Raw genomic sequence first — 19,441 nt, 5'->3', positions numbered from 1 at the left:
GACAACCCCACTTCAGGCAGTTCCACCAAAGATTGTCCACTCTGGCCCTGACAGGGTTCAGACTGTCAGGAAACTCCTCAGACAGAAGGGGTTTTCAAGAGCAACTTCAGAGGCTATTGCAAAGTGTAGGCGCTCCTCTTCCGACAAAGTCTATCAAGCCAAGTGGACAATCTTCAGAGCCTAGTGTAGAAGACGTAACATCTCATCTTCTGAGACGTCTGTAGCAGACATTGCCAAATTTCTTGTGTACTTGACATCTAGGGGCCTGTCCTCTATGATCAGAGGAGACAGGTCTATGCTGAGTTCAGTGTTTTGGCATAGGTGTGGATCTCTCTGCTAATCAAGACCTGTCCGATCTCAGTAAATCCTTCGATACCTCCAAATCCAAGGGGCAAGAGGCCATCTTTTGGAATCTGGATGTAGTTTTGAAGTGGCTCTCCAAACCCCGCTTCGAGCCTCTTCGTTCTGCTTCGTTACAAGATCTTACCAGGAAGAGCCTCTTTCTTGTGATGATAGCGACCACCAAAAGGGTCAGTGAAGTGCATGCTCTTGACAAAAGAGTGGGATTTTCCCAAGGTGATGCTGTATGTTCCTTCACCTTGGGCTTTTTAGCAAAGAATGAAGACTCAATCAAGCCCTGGCCTCGTTCTTTCACTATTACAAGCCTGATGGAAATTCTAGGCCTAGATAAGGAGGAGAGAGTTCTGTGCCCAGTGAGAGCACTGAGGTGCTACTTTCACAGAACGGAAAAGATTCGAGGTCCTACGAGTAAGTTGTGGTGCTCAGTTAGGAATCAGTCTCATGCCCTATCAAAGAACGGCTTGTCTTTCTTCTTGAAGGATCTGATCTCTAAGGCCCATTGGCAGGTTGGAGAAGAGGCTTTAAGTCTGTCAAAGTTAAAGCTCATGAGATCAGAGCTGTCTCCACATCTTTAGCCTTCAAGCACAACCTCTGTCTGTCATCAATTCTTCAAGCGACTTACTGGAGGTGCAAGTCTATCTTCGCGACTCATTATCTTCGTGATGTGGAAACTACTTTTGAAAATTGTAGTACTTCAGGGCCATTATCCGTGGCTGGCATGGTGTTGGGGGAGGAAGCATAGGAAGCTTTTCTTCCTTCTTTTTCTCTTCGCCTTGAACTTGGATATTGAGTTGGAAGGGGAGCCTGGGGTTACTGCATATCTAGAGATCCAGCAGTCTTAGCTTTAATGGGTGGGTGGTGTTATATTTTGCGGTCTAGGTGATGCTCATGTTCAGTGATTCTGGTCATTTGGTTGGTCAGTATGTGCCCAAGGCAGGGGCAACTGGCTTCTTGTATACTTTGTTAGTCACTGGGTTCATCCCTTGCTGCAAAGTACCCACTGATGTAGAAGTGTGTCAGGCCAACTCGCCACACCCTACATGGTAAAGATCAGCACTGACCAGAGGCAGTATCTACCTGTAGCAGCTCTCTTACCAGGTAAAGAACAACAAGCATTGTACCAGTGCTAATTTTGGGTAGTTAATCCATATATCCCACCTCTGTGTCAATTTGGGTTTCAGCTATATATACTTACCAAATAATTACGAATGAAGCCCTCCCTCCTCCCCTCATATGGAAAGAAGGGCAAAAAACAACTGAATCACACTGTTAAGTCACTCCTCTCGTAACCCCAAAAGTGGGCAGGTGACACTAGCACCACCACAAATTCCTAATTTTTAGGCTGCCATCAAGTGAAACTATAAGCATTGTAATTACTTGGTAAGTAAATATAAAACTTTATTTTATCATAATGTCATTTCCTTTTTTCATGTTTTTTCATTATAGTTATTTATCCATTATAGTGTATTATTATTTATATTAATATACTGTTAAATGAATGTGAGATAATTAAGATCATCTATAATAAAACATTGGGACAAGACCATATTTCACTAACACATTTTTTCAACAAGAACATTCTGTAAAATGCAAAAGTATACATGATCAAAATAACTGTAATTCAGCTTGTGAATTTTAACGATGAGTAAGACTCTAAAATACATTTTCATCATGTCGATCTTGGAGGGTGTTGTTCTTTATTGTTACGGTACTAATGTCGTCATCAGTTTGCAGTCGTAAATTTGAGGATGGTCCAGGAACAGGATTCACAAGTGGTGAGTCATCACTACAACAGACTGTGTGGGATTTTTCGTACCACTAGGTTAAAGTGAAAATTATTGTTAAATTCTTGTTTTCACAAAGAAATAATTATATACAGTACTCTATAACAAATTATTGTGTAATTTTTGCAAACAGCTATCAGATAATCATGATCACGGCAACGTTCAAACTTAGTGCCGTAGACACAATTTGTGATCGAGATGTCTGTGAATACAACAGAAGTAGAGGGCTATCATTGACTAACAGCTCTCTGTAGCAATCAGCCAGCCAATCAGGTTTTAGTTTTATTCTGCCTGAGAAAAAACGTTTTGCTCACGTGAAAGCTGATGATGACATAAGTGTGTGTGTTTTAAATACAGTTATGTAGTTTTTAATAGTGGATGTATTTTAGTGACTATGTGAAGAATAGAATGAAATCCTTCTCATTACTTTGAGTGCAAAATTGTTGTTTCAGAGATTCTTCAGCAACAAAATAATTTTCTTTGCTTCAGAAGATATTTACTACCACTACATTGACATATTTTCAAAACAAGATTCATCTCTTTAATCTCTCGAGGAATGTTAATCCAATTCTGTTTCCCTGCTGGTCACGCCCTAGTTCCTCATTGGACAGGATGGTATCGTTCTCGGCTAGCACTCTGCTGGGCCCGCGTTCAATTCTTTGACCGGCCAATGAAGAATTAGAGAAATTTATTTCTGGTGATAGAAATTAATTTGTTATAATGGGGTTCGGATTCCACAATAAGCTGTAGGTCCCGTTGCTAGGTAACCAATTGGTTCCTAGCCACGTAAAATAACTCTAATCCTTCAGGCCAGCCCTAGGAGAGCTGTTAATCAGCTCAGTGGTAAAGTATACTTAACTTGGTCACACCCTTTATAGTCCACACAACTGATGATGATAAAATGTGTTTCTTTTTTGTCTTCCAAAGATGTATTACCTGTACTACACATTTTTAAAACATTATAAATACACACACACACACACACAGGGTGTGCATATGTGCAAATACCTATTGGTTAGAGACTCAGATTAGCAGTGTCTTTTCCTGAGAGAGAGAGAGACAGAAACAGAGAGAAAGTTTATCTCTTTAATCTCTCGAGGAATGTTAATCCATTTCTGTTTCCCGTTTCCACGCAACTGACAACAAGAAAATTAATGTGTTTTTTGTCTTCCAAAAATGTATTTCTTGTACTATACATTTTTAAAACATTATGAACACACACACAGTATGTGCATATGTGCAAAAGAGACTCAAATTAGCAGTATCTTTTCCTGAGAGAGAGAGAGAGAGAGAGAGAGAGAGAGAGAGAGAGAGAGAGAGAGAGAGAGAGAGAGAAGAGAAACATTATCACTAGCTACCTGTTTTTCGTTTATCCATATTAACAACAATTTTTATATTTCATCTATTGTGGGAGGCCTCTGTTTGTCAAACTCGTAACCCCCTTAGCAACACTAGTATTTTTTTATTGCCTCTGTGCTGTAAAAATGTACTCGTGGTGGATCTTGGTAGCTTAAACTGAGACTCTAAATCAGTGACATGAAAGCCTCTCTCATACTTTTCAGTAATCTCTTTTTGAAGTTCAATTGTGGTTCTTACCATTTTCCTTTTCTGCTTGTCTGCAGTGGCTTTCTTGGGACTCATGTTTTTGTCAAAATACAATACAAAAAGTCACTAAGGAAATAGATCAAAATACTCGAAGCACAGCTGAGTGGGGTTTAAATGACGCTTGGCAACAACGCCAACCAGCGCCGACTGACTGAAACAGGAAACACTTTGTTTACAAAAATCATGTGGTTTAACGGGTCGGATTCCGGTTATTTGTTCAAACTTGGATGTAAAATTTACTCGAAATTTCGTGTCGAAATCTGATTATGAAGAGTTTTGATACGGTCAAGGACTGGGGTTCTACTTGTGTGTGTGTATATATATATATATATATATATATATATATATATATATATATATATATATATATATATATATATATATATATATATATATATATATATATATATATATATATATATATATATATATATATATATATATATATATATATATATATATATATATATATATATATATATATATATATATATATATATATATATATATATCTATATATAATGAATGAAAATTATCACTTCACATTGGTTCATACTCAATCACTAAGCTACAAATGTCCTTTAATATCTAATTTGCTCTACCTCAGAAATAATATATTGTATTTTCATATATGTTACCCGAAGGGGAATTTTTTAGTTGATAATAAGTTCGTTGTCTTGTGGTATGTTTACATAAAAGTCTAGTGCATTAACACTCTTACTTTATATTTTATGCTATATAGTATTCTCATTTATATTTTTAATGTACTTTCTAATTTTTTATTCTTTCAAACCAAAAGATGAATTTGTTACTGTTATATGTGTGATAATCATACCTAGAATCAATTAAACTTGTAATTAAGTATGGTACAGGAAATCAAGCAGAGCAAAAAAAAAAAAAACAAGAAAAACCCAACACATACATATGCACTAATTCCGTAGGGTGGGTAAACTCGTTGCAGCCTGTTTGGTTTTGTGTTGCCTACATATGAAATTTGCATTTTAAATATCTTTACAATGAATAGAGATGAAAAATCAACATTGATAAAATATTATCTTGTGTACTGTCATAGTATGTGCGAGATTATATTTAGAGTTGACTAAACTTGTAATGAAGTATGGTACAGTAACTCAGACTTAGAAAAAAATACAACAACACGTACCGTACCTACGTATGTACGCTCTCATTCGCTTGCGTTGTGAACTTTCTGGAGTTTGTTTAGTTTCGTATTTTTCTGTTCATGGAACAGTAATTGATATTTCATTAAAGGATACGTACAGTACTGATAAACTTGTACAGAAGAGAGAGAGAGAGAGAACTGAGGTATGCTTACATTAAAGCCTAATAAAGTAACACACACATTCTTACATTATTTTGGTTATATTTTATGCTACAGTATTCTTGTTTGTACTTTTACTGCATTTTTTTTTTTTAGTTTTACAAACAGAAACATAAATGCAGTTATGTCTGTAGGGTATGTACATATGCACCCACACATTATGATTCATGTGATAATCATAGAGTCGACTAAACTTGTAATACAAATGGTAAAGTAAATCAAGGAAAGCAAAAAAAAAAAAAAATTAACACGTACATATGTATGCATGCACTCATATGATCGCATCTTGAACTTCCTGGAGTTTTAGTTTCATATTTTTATATATATACAGTGCAGTAATTCATATTTCATTAACCCTTTCACTTATGACTCGTATAAACAGTTACGTCTGCGGGAAATGACAGTGACTCGAGCGGTAAGCATAGAAATGTTGATACCTTTTTTGTTCAAAGACGTGTAGCCCCGACAATTTTCAAGGTAGACCCCTCAGTTTTGCTTCATTTTGCAGCCAAATAATTATTCTAGGTAACAGCATAAAATATCCCCCCAAAATAACTTTTATATAAGTTGAATAATGAGTAGAAATTACAAGGTGCAAGAAAATTATGCATTTTTCTCACCCCCCCAAAAAAAATTTACCAAAATTAATATTTGTGATGAAATCTTTGTTTTTTGTACATGCAACTTACCCGTCAGATATATACTTAGCTATAGTCTCCGACGTTCCCGACAGAATTTCAAAACTCGCGGCACACGCACAGGTAGGTCAGGTGATCAACCATACCCGCCGCTGGGTGGCGGGAATAGGAACCATTCCCGTTTTCTAATCAGATTTTCTCTGTCGCTGGTTCCGGCAACATCTGTTGTTGGTTCCTCCTGCTTTGATTTTCGTTTTCTCGCTTGCTGAGGATCTTTTTGGCCTGATTTTGGTGACGTATTGGATCTTTGGTTTGGCATACGCTATTGTGGACTGTTTTTTGGATTTGCTTTTGAATTGTTCATTAAGATGTCTGACGTTAATGTTTCGCCTGTGTTCCGTGTGTGTGCTAGGCAAGAATGTAAGGTGAGGTTGCCGAAAGCTTCGGTAGACCCTCACACTGTATGTATGAGGTGTAGGGGGAATGATTGTTCTTCGGACAATAGGTGCAAGGAGTGTGAGAAATTGTCTGATCAGGAATGGAAGGTTTTGTCTTCTTATCTGAAGAAGCTTGAAAAGGATAGAGTTAGGAAGGCTTCCTCCAGAAGCTCGAGTAGGTCTCGCTCTGCTGAGCATGATTTTGAAATTAACCCAGTAGACTCTCCTAATCCTTTGGTTTCAGCCCCTTCTCCCTTCATCGAACCTGTGGATTCGTCCTCTGAAATGGCTGCGATGAAAGCGGAACTTCTTCCGTGTGAAATCGCAACTGCGCTATGATGAAGGAAGGTAAGAGTGACAGTGATGTGTGCAGTGTCCCCAGTGTTGTGGAGGGGCGTCTGATCGGCTCCGCATTGCTCCTAGGCCTAGACCTCTTCCAAACTCCCAGGACCAGTGGAGGAGGAATGTCGAAAGCCGCAGGGAGGATGTAGAGCATCCCCAACGATCAGGCGTCCCTTCGGCAGATCCTGTTGTTGCGTCCCAGGCTGCCTTGGATCGCCATAGAAAAGGCATCCTGAAAAAGTGTTTCTCGTCTTCTGACGCGTCTTCTCCGAGACGTGGTTGGAGTTCGGCTGAGGAGTCGCGCCTTTGAAGAGATCTTGGAAGGCTCCTAGAGTAGAGCGTTTGGACTCGAGCCCTGAGCGCTTCCCGGAGGATTCTCCTATTGTCAGGAAGAGAGCTCGTAGATCCCCCTCCTCCTCTCCATCAGGGTGAAGGATTCGACCAAGAAGATTTTGATCGGCCTCCAGGAGCAGTTATCGGCGCTTGTTGGATCTCTTGCTAAGGACTCCTCTTCTCGTGGGAAGGATGACTTTCTTCCTGTCAAGAGTTCCAGGAAGCTCTTTCTCCTGTCTTCTACAGGCGCCGCTCTTCTCCTGCCAAGCTTCCTTCGTCCAGCAAGTTTTCTTCGTCTCGTAGGCGCTCTTCGCCTTCCAGGCGCCAGTCTCCCAGCAGGCGCACTTCTTCCAGGCGCTCGTCATCGGAGAGAAGCGCTCTCCTTCCAGGCGCATTTCGCCTCACTGTACTTCTCCTTTGGGCAGGCAGCGCGTCGTCTTCAAGCTCCTCCTTCCGGCAGGCGCCGCTCTCCTACCAAGCGCCCTCGTTTTTCCTCCTCCTCTCCTGGAAGGCTCTCATCAGTGGACAGGACCCCTCTCCTGACAGGCGCCCGTCTTCTGTCAGGCGCCATTCTCCTGGTAGGCGCCATTCTCCTGGTAGGCGCTCTTCAGTTGGACAGGAGTGCTTCTCCTTCCAGGCTCGCTTCTCCTGATAGGCGCTCTTCTTCTCTTAAGCCTTCCTCTCCGCCTGCTGCTTTGGAGGAAGTTTCAGAAGAGGATTCTCCTAAGGACGCTGGAGTTTCTGATTACAAGCGGTTGGCTTTTTAATTCAGGAGTTTGGAGATTCTCTTTGTCATGCTGCCCTCCTTCTCCGGGATCTTTGTGGGACAGCACCAAGTCAACTAGACCCTCTTCTCTTGTCAAGATGCGCCCTACGATTTCGATGAGGAAGGCCTTTAAAGGAGTAGGGAGTGGATGCAGTCTAAGAAGGATGCAAGTAAGACGGTTTTCTCTTTCCCTCCTTTGAAACTTTTGGGAAAATCAGGAATGTGGTATGAGACCAAGGAGCCTATGGGGTTGGGGCTCCCCATCTGCTGGCTCAGATTTCTCTAATCTAGTTGACTCCTCCAGGAGACTTTCCCTTGCTTCAGCCAAGGCGACTTGGGAATGAGTGAAATGGATCATCTCCTCAAGGGTCTTTTTAGAGTTGTGGAGGTCTTCAACTTTATGGATTGGTCTCTTGGAGCTTTGGCCAACAGGACTCGGGATCCCGAATTCCTGTGTTTGGATGACTTCGTGAGTGTTTTGTCTTGCTTGGACAAAGCAGTGAGGGACGGTTCCATGGAAGTCGCTGCCTTATTCGGCACTGCTATTCTGAAGAAGAGATCAGTATTCAGCTCTTTCCTCACGAAGTCTGTGTCTCCTCTTCAGAGATCCTCTCTTCTGTTTGCTCCTTTTTCTCCTCACCTTTTTCCTCAAAACTTGGTGAAGGAGATTTCTCGCTCTTTATCTGAAAAGGCGACACAAGACCTTTGGCCCAGTCTTGAAGAGGGTCAGACCTGCCGTCCCTTTCGCCAAGAAGGAGAAGGCTCCCTTTCAGGAGCCCTTTCGAGGTGGTCCTTCGTCCAGACCCTCCTTCAGGAGCAAAAGACCAGAGAGAGAGGAAGGTCTTCCTCTCGTTCTATCAGAAGGACCAAATGAAGAACGAAGTACTCCAGACGACAGTGGGTGCCAGACTGCTACAATTCGCCGAGGTCTGGGCACAGAGAGGGGCGGACGACTGGTCCCTCTCCATTTTAAGAAGAGGCTACCTTATCCCCTTCAGGAAAGTCCTCCTTAACCTCAACTCCCAGGGAGTTATCCGCCAGCTACAGGGATCCCATCAAGAACCAGGCTCTTTTTCTAGCGGTGGAACAAATGTTAGAAAAGGAAGCAATAGAACCGGTTCAAGACCTCCATTCCCGGGTTTTACAACCGTCTTTTTCTGGTTCCAAAATCCTCGGGGTTGGAGACCGGTTCTGGATGTGAGCGCCCTGAATTTCTTCATAATCAAGACGAAATTCAAAATGGAGACTACCTCCTCAGTTCTTGCAGCTCTTCGTCCAGGGGATTGGATGGTCTCCCTGGACCTGCAGGACGCTTACTTCCACATTCCCATTCATCCCTCCTCAAGAAAGTTCCTGAGGTTCATGTGATTCGGGAAAAGTTTTTCAATTCAGGTCCCTGTGCTTCGGTCTTTCGACGGCCCCACAAGTGTTCACGGGCATCTTAAGGAATGTGGCACGCTGGCTTCACTTAGAGGGAGTGAGGATATCAATGTATCTCGACGATTGGCTGATTCGAGCTCAATCAAAGGACAGTTGTCTGGAGTACTTGTCGATCACCTAAATATGACACAGTCCCTTGGACTATTAGTAAACCTACAGAAATCCCAGGTTGTTCCTCAGCAGAGCATTGTTTACCTGGGGATTCTGATGGATTCTCGGTTTTCTAGCCTTTCCATCCCAAGAGAGAATAGATCGCTGCATAGAAAAGGTGACAGTTTTTCTAAGGAGAAAACATTGTTCAGCGAGGGAGTGGATGAGTTTGCTGGGGACCATTTCCTCGCTGGAACAGTTCGTCTCCTTAGGAAAACTTCATCTGAGACCTCTTCAGTTTTTCCTAAAGGAGAGTTGGGACCAGAAGTCTCAGGACTTAGCAACTTTGTTCCAAATTTCGGACAAGATAAAAGAGGATCTCAACTGGTGGTTAGACCCTCGAAAATTACGCCAAGGACTGTCTCTTCAGTTACCGAGCCCTACCCTAGTGTTGTTCTCAGACGCCTCGGAGTCGGGATGGGGGGCAACACTAGGGTCGAGAGAAGTGTCAGGCACCTGGGAGGGAGACCAGGTGAACTGGCACATCAACAAGAAAGAGCTATCAGCAGTTCATTTGGCTCTCATCAAGTTCGAGTTCCTTGTCGCAGGACAAGTAGTCCAAGTGAACTCAGACAACACGACTGCCCTGGCTTATATAAGGAAACAGGGAGGAACACACTCCTTCTCCCTTTTGAAACGGCAAAAACGTTGCTGTTATGGGCTCAGGAGAGGAGGATCAGACTCCTCACCAGATTTGTACAGGGAGAGAGGAATGTGAGGGCCGACCTTCTCAGCAGGAAGGATCAGGTCCTTCCCACAGAGTGGACTCTCCATTCAGAAGTCTGCCAAAGACTGTGGAACCTGTGGGGAAGGCCGAATATCGACCTTTTGCAACCCACTGGAATGCAAGGCTTGGAAAACTACTGCTCTCCGATATCGGACCCGAGAGCAGTTGCAATAGACAGTCTTCTCCTAGATTGGACAGGATTAGACGGATATGCCTTTCCCCCATTCAAGATCCTAGGAGAAGTGGTAAGAAAGTTTGCATCATCGGAAGGAGCGAGACTGACACTGGTAGCTCCGTTTTGGCCAGCTCAAGACTGGTTCACAGAGGTACTGGAATGGATAGTAGATTTTCCAAGATCGCTTCCACACAGGAACGATCTTCTCAAACAGCCCCACTTCAACAGATTCCACAAGAATCTCCCGCTCTCAGTCTAACTGCCTTCAGACTATCGAAGGTCTGGTCAGAGCGAAGGGTTTTTCGCACAAAGCTGCGAAGGCTATTGCAAGAGCCAGGAGATCCTCAACCCTTCGCGTCTACCAGTCGAAGTGGGAGGTCTTTAGAAGATGGTGCAGGACCAATAAGATATCCTCTTCCAGTACCTCTGTGACAAACATTGCTGATTTCTTTATCTTCCTGAGGGAACATTGCAACCTCGCTGTATCCACAATTAAGGGATACAGGAGTATGTTATCTTCGGTTTTCAGACACAGAGATCTGAATATCTCGGAAAACAGAGACCTTCATGACCTTATAAGGTCTTTTGAAACGTCAAAATTCAGGACTTCGAAACCTCCCAGTTGGAATCTAGACATAGTTTTGAAATTCTTAATGTCTAAAAAATTCGAACCTCCTCATCAAGCTTCCTTCAGGGACCTCACCAGGAAGTCACTTTTCCTCTTTGCCCTTGCCTCAGCTAAGAGAATAAGTGAAATACAAGCCTTAGAAGGCAAAGTTGGTTTTAAGGGAGGTTGGCTATATGCTCCTTTAAACCATTATTTCTAGCTAAGAATGAGAATCCTTCTAAACCGTGGCCAAGAACCTTTGAATTAAAAGGTCTTTCTTCTGTGATGGGACATGAGTTGGAGAGGACTCTATGCCCTGTCAGGAGCCTTAAATTCTACTTAGAAAGAAGAAATCTCTGGGAGGTTCAACTGAAAGTCTTTGGTGCTCTGTCAGGAATCCTTCACGAGCGATCTCAAAGAATGCGCTGTCATTTTTTTGTTAAGGACGTCATCAAGGAAGCGCATATCTCATGTGAGGATGAGCACTTTAAGCTCCTTAGAGTGAAAGCACACGAGGTGAGAGCCATTGCTACTTCCTTGGCTTTTCACAAGACGTTGTCTCTCCAGTCTATTTTAGAGGCAACCTATTGGAGGTGTAATTCAACGTTTGCATCTCATTACTTACGAGATATTAGAGTAACGTATGATAAGTGCTTCTCTCTAGGAGCGTACGTATCTGCATGGATTCGGTGCTGGGACAGGAGCTGAATCCAATCCTATTTAGTTTAGTTAATTTAGTTGTTTTTAAGCTTGGTGGTGTGTGTTTTTATGGTTGGTTGAAAGAGGGTGATGGAATTATGCTTCCCTTTTCAATTCTTATCACTAACAAGGTTAGGATTGGTCAGGTGGTCGGGATTGGTTGTCATGTTCCTTGTAATTTGTATGGACACCTAGCTCTGTCATGTAAGAGGATAGCCCCATTGATACGATTCAGGTGTAGGCTCGGTCATGTAAGTGGGTCAGCCCCCTTTGACACGATCCGCTATAGGCTCTGCCATGTTAGTGGGTCATCCCCCATTGGCACGATCCAGAAGGGCTGTCAGTCACAGGTCACATCCTCGCTGAAGCTCCTGAGGCAAGCAGACTCATAGACAGTATCCATGAAGTCTTCTGCCCAATCAGGTAAGAACCATGGTTTTTTGTTTATCCTACAACATATGTTGTTTCCCGTTTTTTAGTTATTTTCTGTCTCTTACCCTCCTCCAAGGGTGCCATTCAGCTAAGTATATATCTGACGGGTAAGTTGCATGTACAAAAATGATATTTTATGATAAAATAAAGTTTTGTACATACTTACCCGGCAGATATATCTGATGATGGCCCGCCCAGCCTCCCCTCAGGAGACAGGTGGAAGAGAAAATCTGATTAGAAAACGGGAATGGTTCCTATTCCCGCCACCCAGCGGCGGGTATGGTTGATCACCTGACCTACCTGTGCGTGTGCCGAGTTTTGAAATTCTGTCGGGAACGCCGGAGACTATAGCTAAGTATATATCTGCCGGGTAAGTATGTACAAAACTTTATTTTATCATAAAAATATCATGTTTATCCATAGCACACACAGGTAAGTTACCTAGTTATTGCAGTGCAAAAATTTGTAATTTTTCCAAGGAGAATATGAAAAAATAATTGACAAAGTAGCGTTACATTTTCTGTAAGAAAGGTGCCAGGTCACCCACACAATACAGTACATGCAAAAAGCATTTATACCTAATTTTGTTCAAAGATGCATAACTCTCAACAGTTTTCACGGTAGACTGCTTAATTTTGTTTCATTTTTCAGCTGAATGATTATTGTATATAATGGCATAAAAAATCCTCCAAAAACAACTTTTATGTTGGCGAAATAATGAGTAGAAATTGCTAGATAAAAGAAAATGTTTCACTTTTTCCAAAAAATAATTTGACCAAAAAAATATTTGCGATAAAGTCAAAGTTGTAAATCCATAGTATACCCAGATAAATTACCTAGTTATTGAAATGAAAATGTAATTATAGCCAAGAAAGTATGAAAAAATTAATGACAAAGAAGCGTCACATTTTCCATAAAATTGCCAGTCACCTATGCAGTATGCGCTGAAAACACCTTTTTTTTTTCAGACTTGTAGCTCGAACAATTTTGAAGGTAGACTGCTCAATTTTGTTTCAATTTGCAGCTGAATGATTGCTCTATGCAATAGCATAAAAAAACTCAAAATAACTTTGTGTAGGTGGAATAATGAGTAGAAATTACAAGATACAAGAAAACTGCACTTACCCCAAAAAAAGACTTGCTGAGAAAACTATGGTATTTGTGGTAAAGATGAATTACCCACATAAATTATGTAGTTTTTGCAACTGCAAAGTAGTAATTATTCCAAGGAAAATATAAAAAAATTAATGACAAAAACATTGGGTTTTCCTGAGAATAAGTGGTACACACACACACACACACACACACACACACACACACACACACACACACACACACACACACACACACACACACACACACACACACACACACACACACACACACACACACACACACACACACACACACACACACACACACACACACTCTCTCTCTCTCTCTCTCTCTCTCTCTCTCTCTCTCTCTCTCTCTCTCTCTCTCTCTCTCTCTCTCTCTCTCTCTCAGGAAAAAATGTTTAAATTTTTATTTTTCATCGTCATGCATGACTACTAATGGTTATTACAAAAGGTATTGGGTTTTATATTGGCTTAAACAGGTTGTTTGTATGATTAGCATGTGTAATAGTACAAGAATATCCTAAGAATGCACCCTTGATATTTGCCAAATGGTTCTAAAATGTAATTTTAATTGATCATCACCGTAGCCATAAAGTTTAAAAAATACTTTGCAAAAATGGTTGCAAATGGCTTCATTACAAAAGGATGGTAAAACCGTGAATAACAATAACGTAAGATGTTTGCAGTTTCAGGGATATTTGGGTGTCTTGAAAGGCATTACCCACAGATAATAGGGCCCCACAGGGTATGTATATTTATATAGAAGATAGGTAGAGCGGTAATTATACATAGTATATTTCAATCTCATAAAGTTTACTTCAATATTTTATTGAATTTATCAAGTTGAAGACTGAAATCATTTCATTTACCTGTTCTACGATTTGGTATTTTGTGCCGAATGAATTTTATTGTAATTTTGTTTTATCTGGGATGAATGTTACCTATGGTTAAAGACATCTTACATCTGTGCTCCGATAGGCGAGAAAATATAATCTGTCTTTAACGGTATTGCAATAATGGATTTTGTGTAAATTTATATTGTTAGAATTTCATGTGTTCTTTACTGTCTGAGATTGGTTATACAGGATGTGTATCCAATATCCAAGGACTAAAGTTTATTCATTTTGAAGACAAGCCATAATAATGTACAGTATATTTTTTATTCTGATAAAAATGCAGCATTATTGCATTTGGTAAAATGTTTGAACTCTCTATGTTCTGCATTCCGTGAAGTGTGTCATTTAGTTGTTTGATGGTGCTAATTAACCCTATATTGTAATGGTTATGTTTGTTGTTTGTTTGTGGTTATTGGTTTGAATGATGTTAATTAACCCTAAATGGGAATTGTTATGTTCAGACTGATTAGAGTTGACAGTGGTTAGATTGCTTTAGATATCAGGTTCATCATAACCTTGAATGCCTACATTGGCAGTGATGTAGCAGATTTCAGCATTTATTGCTATTTTATAAAATTTATAAAATTTATGTTTAGCATAATGTTTCTCCATGATTACTTGCCATATGCTATGTCACTCAAAAGAGGATCCATCTTTAACTATGCCATATTCACATATCTTTGGATAGCTTAATACAGTCTGGAATACTTTTGCAGGAGGCGGCAATCCATACCATTGTGTTGACAAGACCTCAGTGTTGCAAGAGGCAAGGGTGTTCAATGAGACCCCTGTTAACGTGAAAAGGAGCACCCATGTCCTCACAAAGATCCTGTACCTCCTTAACCAGGGGGAGAACCTTGCTGCTAAGGAGGCTACCGACGCCTTTTTTGCCATGACAAAGCTCTTCCAGAGTAACGATCTTGTGCTGCGGCGGCTTGTCTATCTCGGCATCAAGGTTGGTGTCCATTGTGCTTTTTATTTTTTTTTTTTCAGTGCATTGACATGTTCTGATGACTTCACCCACCTTTTTTTTTATTGGCTTTGCTTCTGTCTATATATTGTTTTATAACAAAAAGATGTTATTTAGGGTTATAGATTCAATAAGAATAAAAAGTAATACACTTTTTATATCTTATTGTGAATAGAATCAGTGAGAATAAAAAGTAAATTACAGCTTTGATATCTTTTTGTGAACTGGTACTGCCATTCAACACATTATAACAGCAGTAAAATGTAATTGTTGCGGTATGTGGCTTAAAACTTTAAAGTCTTGACATGTGTATGTTGAAGTCCTGATAGAAGGTGGTAAGAGGTGACTATAATAATAGGTTATGGGGTAGTTAGTTGGGGAGAGGCTTCTCAGTAAAATTGAAGGGTAAAGTAGTATGCCATCTTTTGTTGTTTCATCCCCAAAACTCTTTATATATCTAGGCAAAGATTATGTAGACCAGGTACATCTATCATAATCAGAAATTTAGAGAAAATAGGTGCAAAGTAGTCCTTAAAATTTACTCGAGCCCTTGAAAAATACGTTTTATATAAGTAACTTAACAAGTAATTACATTACTATAATTTCTAACTAGTACGGCAGCTAAAATTTGAAAATTCACGGTAGTGATTCTTTTGTTTTGTTGTAGGTAGCTAGTCCCTCCCACTTTTGGGAAAAAGAGTAACAACTCAGCAAAGAACTCCAATTTGTTTCTGCCGGCTGACGACGAAGGATGTTAGCTCTCAACTAAATGTGGAATTCATTACCAGTATTGATTGAGATCAATTTAGTGAAGTATATTTACTTGGTAGCCTTTCAGCAGTTAAGTGATAGGTTTTTTCTTAAAAGACCTTAGCTTTTCAAGATCAGACTGATTTTCCTTACATAAGAATTTTGGTAGTCGACTTGTTTTGATGTCTGACGCAAGTACATCTCCCACTCATTATTGCAGCAAAGGCTGCAAATACAAGGTTAACTTCATCAAAGTATGACTCGCATACCATTTGTGCAGATTGCAGAGGTCAGGTTTGTTCTTTAACATTACGGTGTGAGGAATGCGTAGATTGGGATCCTAAGCAGTGGAAAACTTTTAGTTCTCATCTATCTACATGAGAGAGGGATAGGAAGAGAAAAGCATCTATTAGGAATGACAATAAGACCACAGCTAGTCAGGAATCTGATGAGTCTTCTGCTGATGTTGATGTGCCTATTATTTCTGTTTCTGTAATATCCCCTATTCCTAGTTTTTCAGCTGTACTGCCTGATCCTTTACTCAGCTCTCACACTTCCCAATGCCATTGCCAACCTGGAGTCAAGATTTGACCATAAGTTTGAATTAATTGTGGAGTCTATGGCCCATTCAGGGTCTTTGGTTTGAGCCCTAATCGACCAAGTGAATAAAGGTGGTGTTAAGGTTGCAAGTAAAGTTTAGTGGAGGAGCTGGCTGCCCGTCCCGCCGACTCACTTAGGCACGGCCCCTCAGTCTCTCCTGTTGTAAAAAAAGTCCCTATAGAGAGTTTCGTGGTGGTAGGTTCCTATTTCCTAATATTAGCTGTTATGACTTGGATGATCGACAGGTGGTCTCTTGGTCATCAGTTGTTCATAAGTTTGATTTTAATAGAGATCTTTCCCATTCACAATTGGTGTGTGATCCCCTTTTCCTGCCAAGAGCAACCAGATTTGCTGAACATCAGCACCTATATGCAGTAAACATGCTTTGTTGTCAAACTAAGTTCCAGAGATCCTTTATTCTTCACACCATTGGGTTGTAGAACAGTCTCCCTGAGGATGGCATGTAACTGGAACTTCAAAAGTTCAAGTGAAGGTGTAATGCATTGCTACCCAAATAGAATTTTCCTTGTATTTTAATAATTTACTTACATTGTTACTGTATTTCTTTATTAATTTGTTGATTTATTTTTTATTTAATAAGTGATCTCTTCTTTCTGTATATCCCATTACCTTCTGTTACTTAATTGTAATGAACACCATATTCTTTGGAAGCTTGAATTTAAAGTCAATGGCCCCTGTGGGCTGGTTCCAAATGATTAGGGTTCATGTTAATAATAATAATAATAATAATAATTATTATTATTATTATTATTAATTAATAATATAATAATAATAATAATAATAATAATAATAATAATAATAATAGTAATGATAATAATAAATATGCATTCTAAGAACGTAAACTCAGTGCTTGCTTTATACCATTTAGTAACAACGGTGTTCTTCTACTGGTATGTAGTTAGTTCGGTTCCTTCTCTCTTTCCTTCAAAGTATTCTTGAGGTTTTGTGTATCCCATCCTTTTTGCTTGTATTGTGACTTTTCCTGTCCTGTGAAGTTTCAAATATTTTTAGTGCCATGTTTCAAATAACTCATGATCACCTTGATGTCCATGTCTCCAAATTTCATACTTTTGTTCTTGTCTTTGTAGCCATAATAGAGTACTTCCTTCTTTTGTGCAGGAACTTTGCGAAGTTGCAGAGGATACAATCATTGTGACATCTTCTCTAACAAAAGACATGACTGGAAGGGAAGAACAGTACCGAGCTCCAGCAATCAGGGCTCTCTGTCGCATAACTGATGTAAGTATTGTGCACTTTAGGGAGAGAGTCTTCTAATTCTGGAATGATAAGGGGAATTGTCCTCCACTAGAGTTCCTGGGAAGAATCTTGTAAGTCATGGCGTGTTTTGTTTCATTAAAGCTGGGTCTCTTCACAAGTTGAAATTTACAATTTATGTGATATTTTATCATATCAGTAATTAGAGTTTTGTTGCAGTTGCATGACTGTAATCTGTGACAGGTTTTTGTAGTTATGCATTTTACACAAAAGATTATATCTGTTTTTCACAAAATGTAACAAATTGCAAAAGGGGTATTCTGCATTGTTGACCTTGGCAGTTGCAACACCAGTTTCGTGCCCATCTGCCAACGAGATTTTATGTACATTTGTTGCTCTCTATCATGTTTTGAAATATTTTGAATAAATTATTTGCATGCGCTTCTAGGTGTATAATGCAAGTATTTAAACAGTGTACATTGAGGGAAGAGGAAATTACCGTATTCACTGGTGTATTAAGATGCACTTTTTTTATTTTTAAATTGTCAAAAAACTTCCCTGCATCCAATGCGGCTGCATTATGGGTGGGAGACCCGAGCACCGTAGGCTAGGCTAGGCCTAGCCTATGGTGAGCATCTGGGTAGGCACAAAAATTGTTGCTAATGGTAAAACATTGAAAAACAAGCCTAATTACATTGTATTACTACTAATAAAATATTGAAAACAAGCCGAATTATGTCTGTTATCACAAACAAGAAATTTCTTATAATATGTCAGCAGTTTGCCTATAATGGAAGCTCACATCACCACACTATACCTCCTTCCCAAGCATGCATAACCCACACCTGATTTGTCTTACATTATATAAGGACTGTTTTACCTTTATGAAACATTTATTTATTTATTCTCTAAATAAAAAAACATTCATCCACCTGTCAGCCATTTGTAGTGAGTGTATGTAAACAAAATCATTGTGCCGCCCTGGTGGCTGTTGCGGTAACATATATAAACAACTATAAGCTGACCTGAGAGGAGATAAGAGTTTGGGTATGGTTTCTCATAAAGTAATATTGTTTATTTATGGTAAATTCCATACAGTCCAAACCCATGGCTGAAAAACAAAAGTGTCACTGTTATACTGTAACATTAAATTTAAACTAGGATTATACATTCTTCCCTACAAAATCACTTTAAAATATCTTTCAATAAATATATGGTGAAACATACTTAAATTGTTGTTTTTCACAAAATATCCTTGTGAAATAGTGGTGCGTCTTATGTGAGGGTGCATCTTATACGCCAGCAGATATGGTAATGGTTAAAAATGAGTAAGATAAAGTTAATTATGTGGTAGTTTCAGCTGTGTCTGCTGCCTTGTTCTGGGGTGTATGTGGATGTGTTTGTGTGGCCTCTAATAAATGAATAGTCTTTGCTTTGGAGTCTCACTCTGTCTGTAAGATTGCTTCTCAGATTTGAAGACTTTCAGCTCAGTTGTGCATCTTGCCTTGTTCTTTTATGCACCCTCTAGCTATCTGTTGCAGGTTTTACTTAGAATTGCAAGTCTGTCTGATTGCTTCTCAGCTTTGTGTTATCTCTGCTCATATGATGAAATGGTGTTTTTAGATTGTTGTTATTAGTATGCATGTATGCTTATGGAACAAAGCTAGAGATGGTGGACTTTCCAGGTGAGCTTCTGTAGATTAGAATGGCACAAGAAATAAGAAAGGAGAAAAACCGAATCCTCATAATTTCTAACAAACATGCCAGGATTCACAAATACGAAACTTGAAATTCATGACAGTAATGAGTCCACAGCTTTTTAATAAATTTTAGTGAGACCTCAGTGAGAGATTTTTACACCTCATATTTTTGATATGTCCTGTTTATGTATAAAATACAATGTGAGATATAATTGTGGTATTACTGTACTTTTAAATAAAGGAAAAATTTTTAAAAAGTGCTCGAGTGCTCTATCAAACAGGTACTCTCAAACCCAAGTGTTTAGTAGACCTCAGTAAGGAGGCTGTAATGGAGCCC

The 19,441-nt window shown here is 39.8% G+C and overlaps 1 protein-coding gene across 2 annotated transcripts in view; it reads left to right on the top strand.

Annotated features, from left to right (window-relative positions):
* The window catches only part of gammaCOP (coat protein (coatomer) gamma), a 91,507-nt gene that overhangs the window by 25,230 nt on the left and 46,836 nt on the right, over nt 1-19,441 (top strand). For both annotated transcript variants that reach the window (XM_067082946.1, XM_067082945.1), the window contains exons 2-3: nt 14,565-14,803; nt 17,309-17,428. In XM_067082946.1, coding sequence (XP_066939047.1) covers nt 14,741-14,803; nt 17,309-17,428 — 183 coding nt within the window. In that variant the 5' untranslated portion in view covers nt 14,565-14,740. The remainder of the gene's footprint in view (nt 1-14,564; nt 14,804-17,308; nt 17,429-19,441) is intronic.

Source organism: Macrobrachium rosenbergii, chromosome 40 (assembly GCF_040412425.1).
Source record: "Macrobrachium rosenbergii isolate ZJJX-2024 chromosome 40, ASM4041242v1, whole genome shotgun sequence".
In the NCBI taxonomy this organism is placed as follows: Eukaryota; Metazoa; Arthropoda; class Malacostraca; order Decapoda; family Palaemonidae; genus Macrobrachium; species Macrobrachium rosenbergii.
This window is presented reverse-complemented; position numbering and strand designations above follow the sequence as displayed.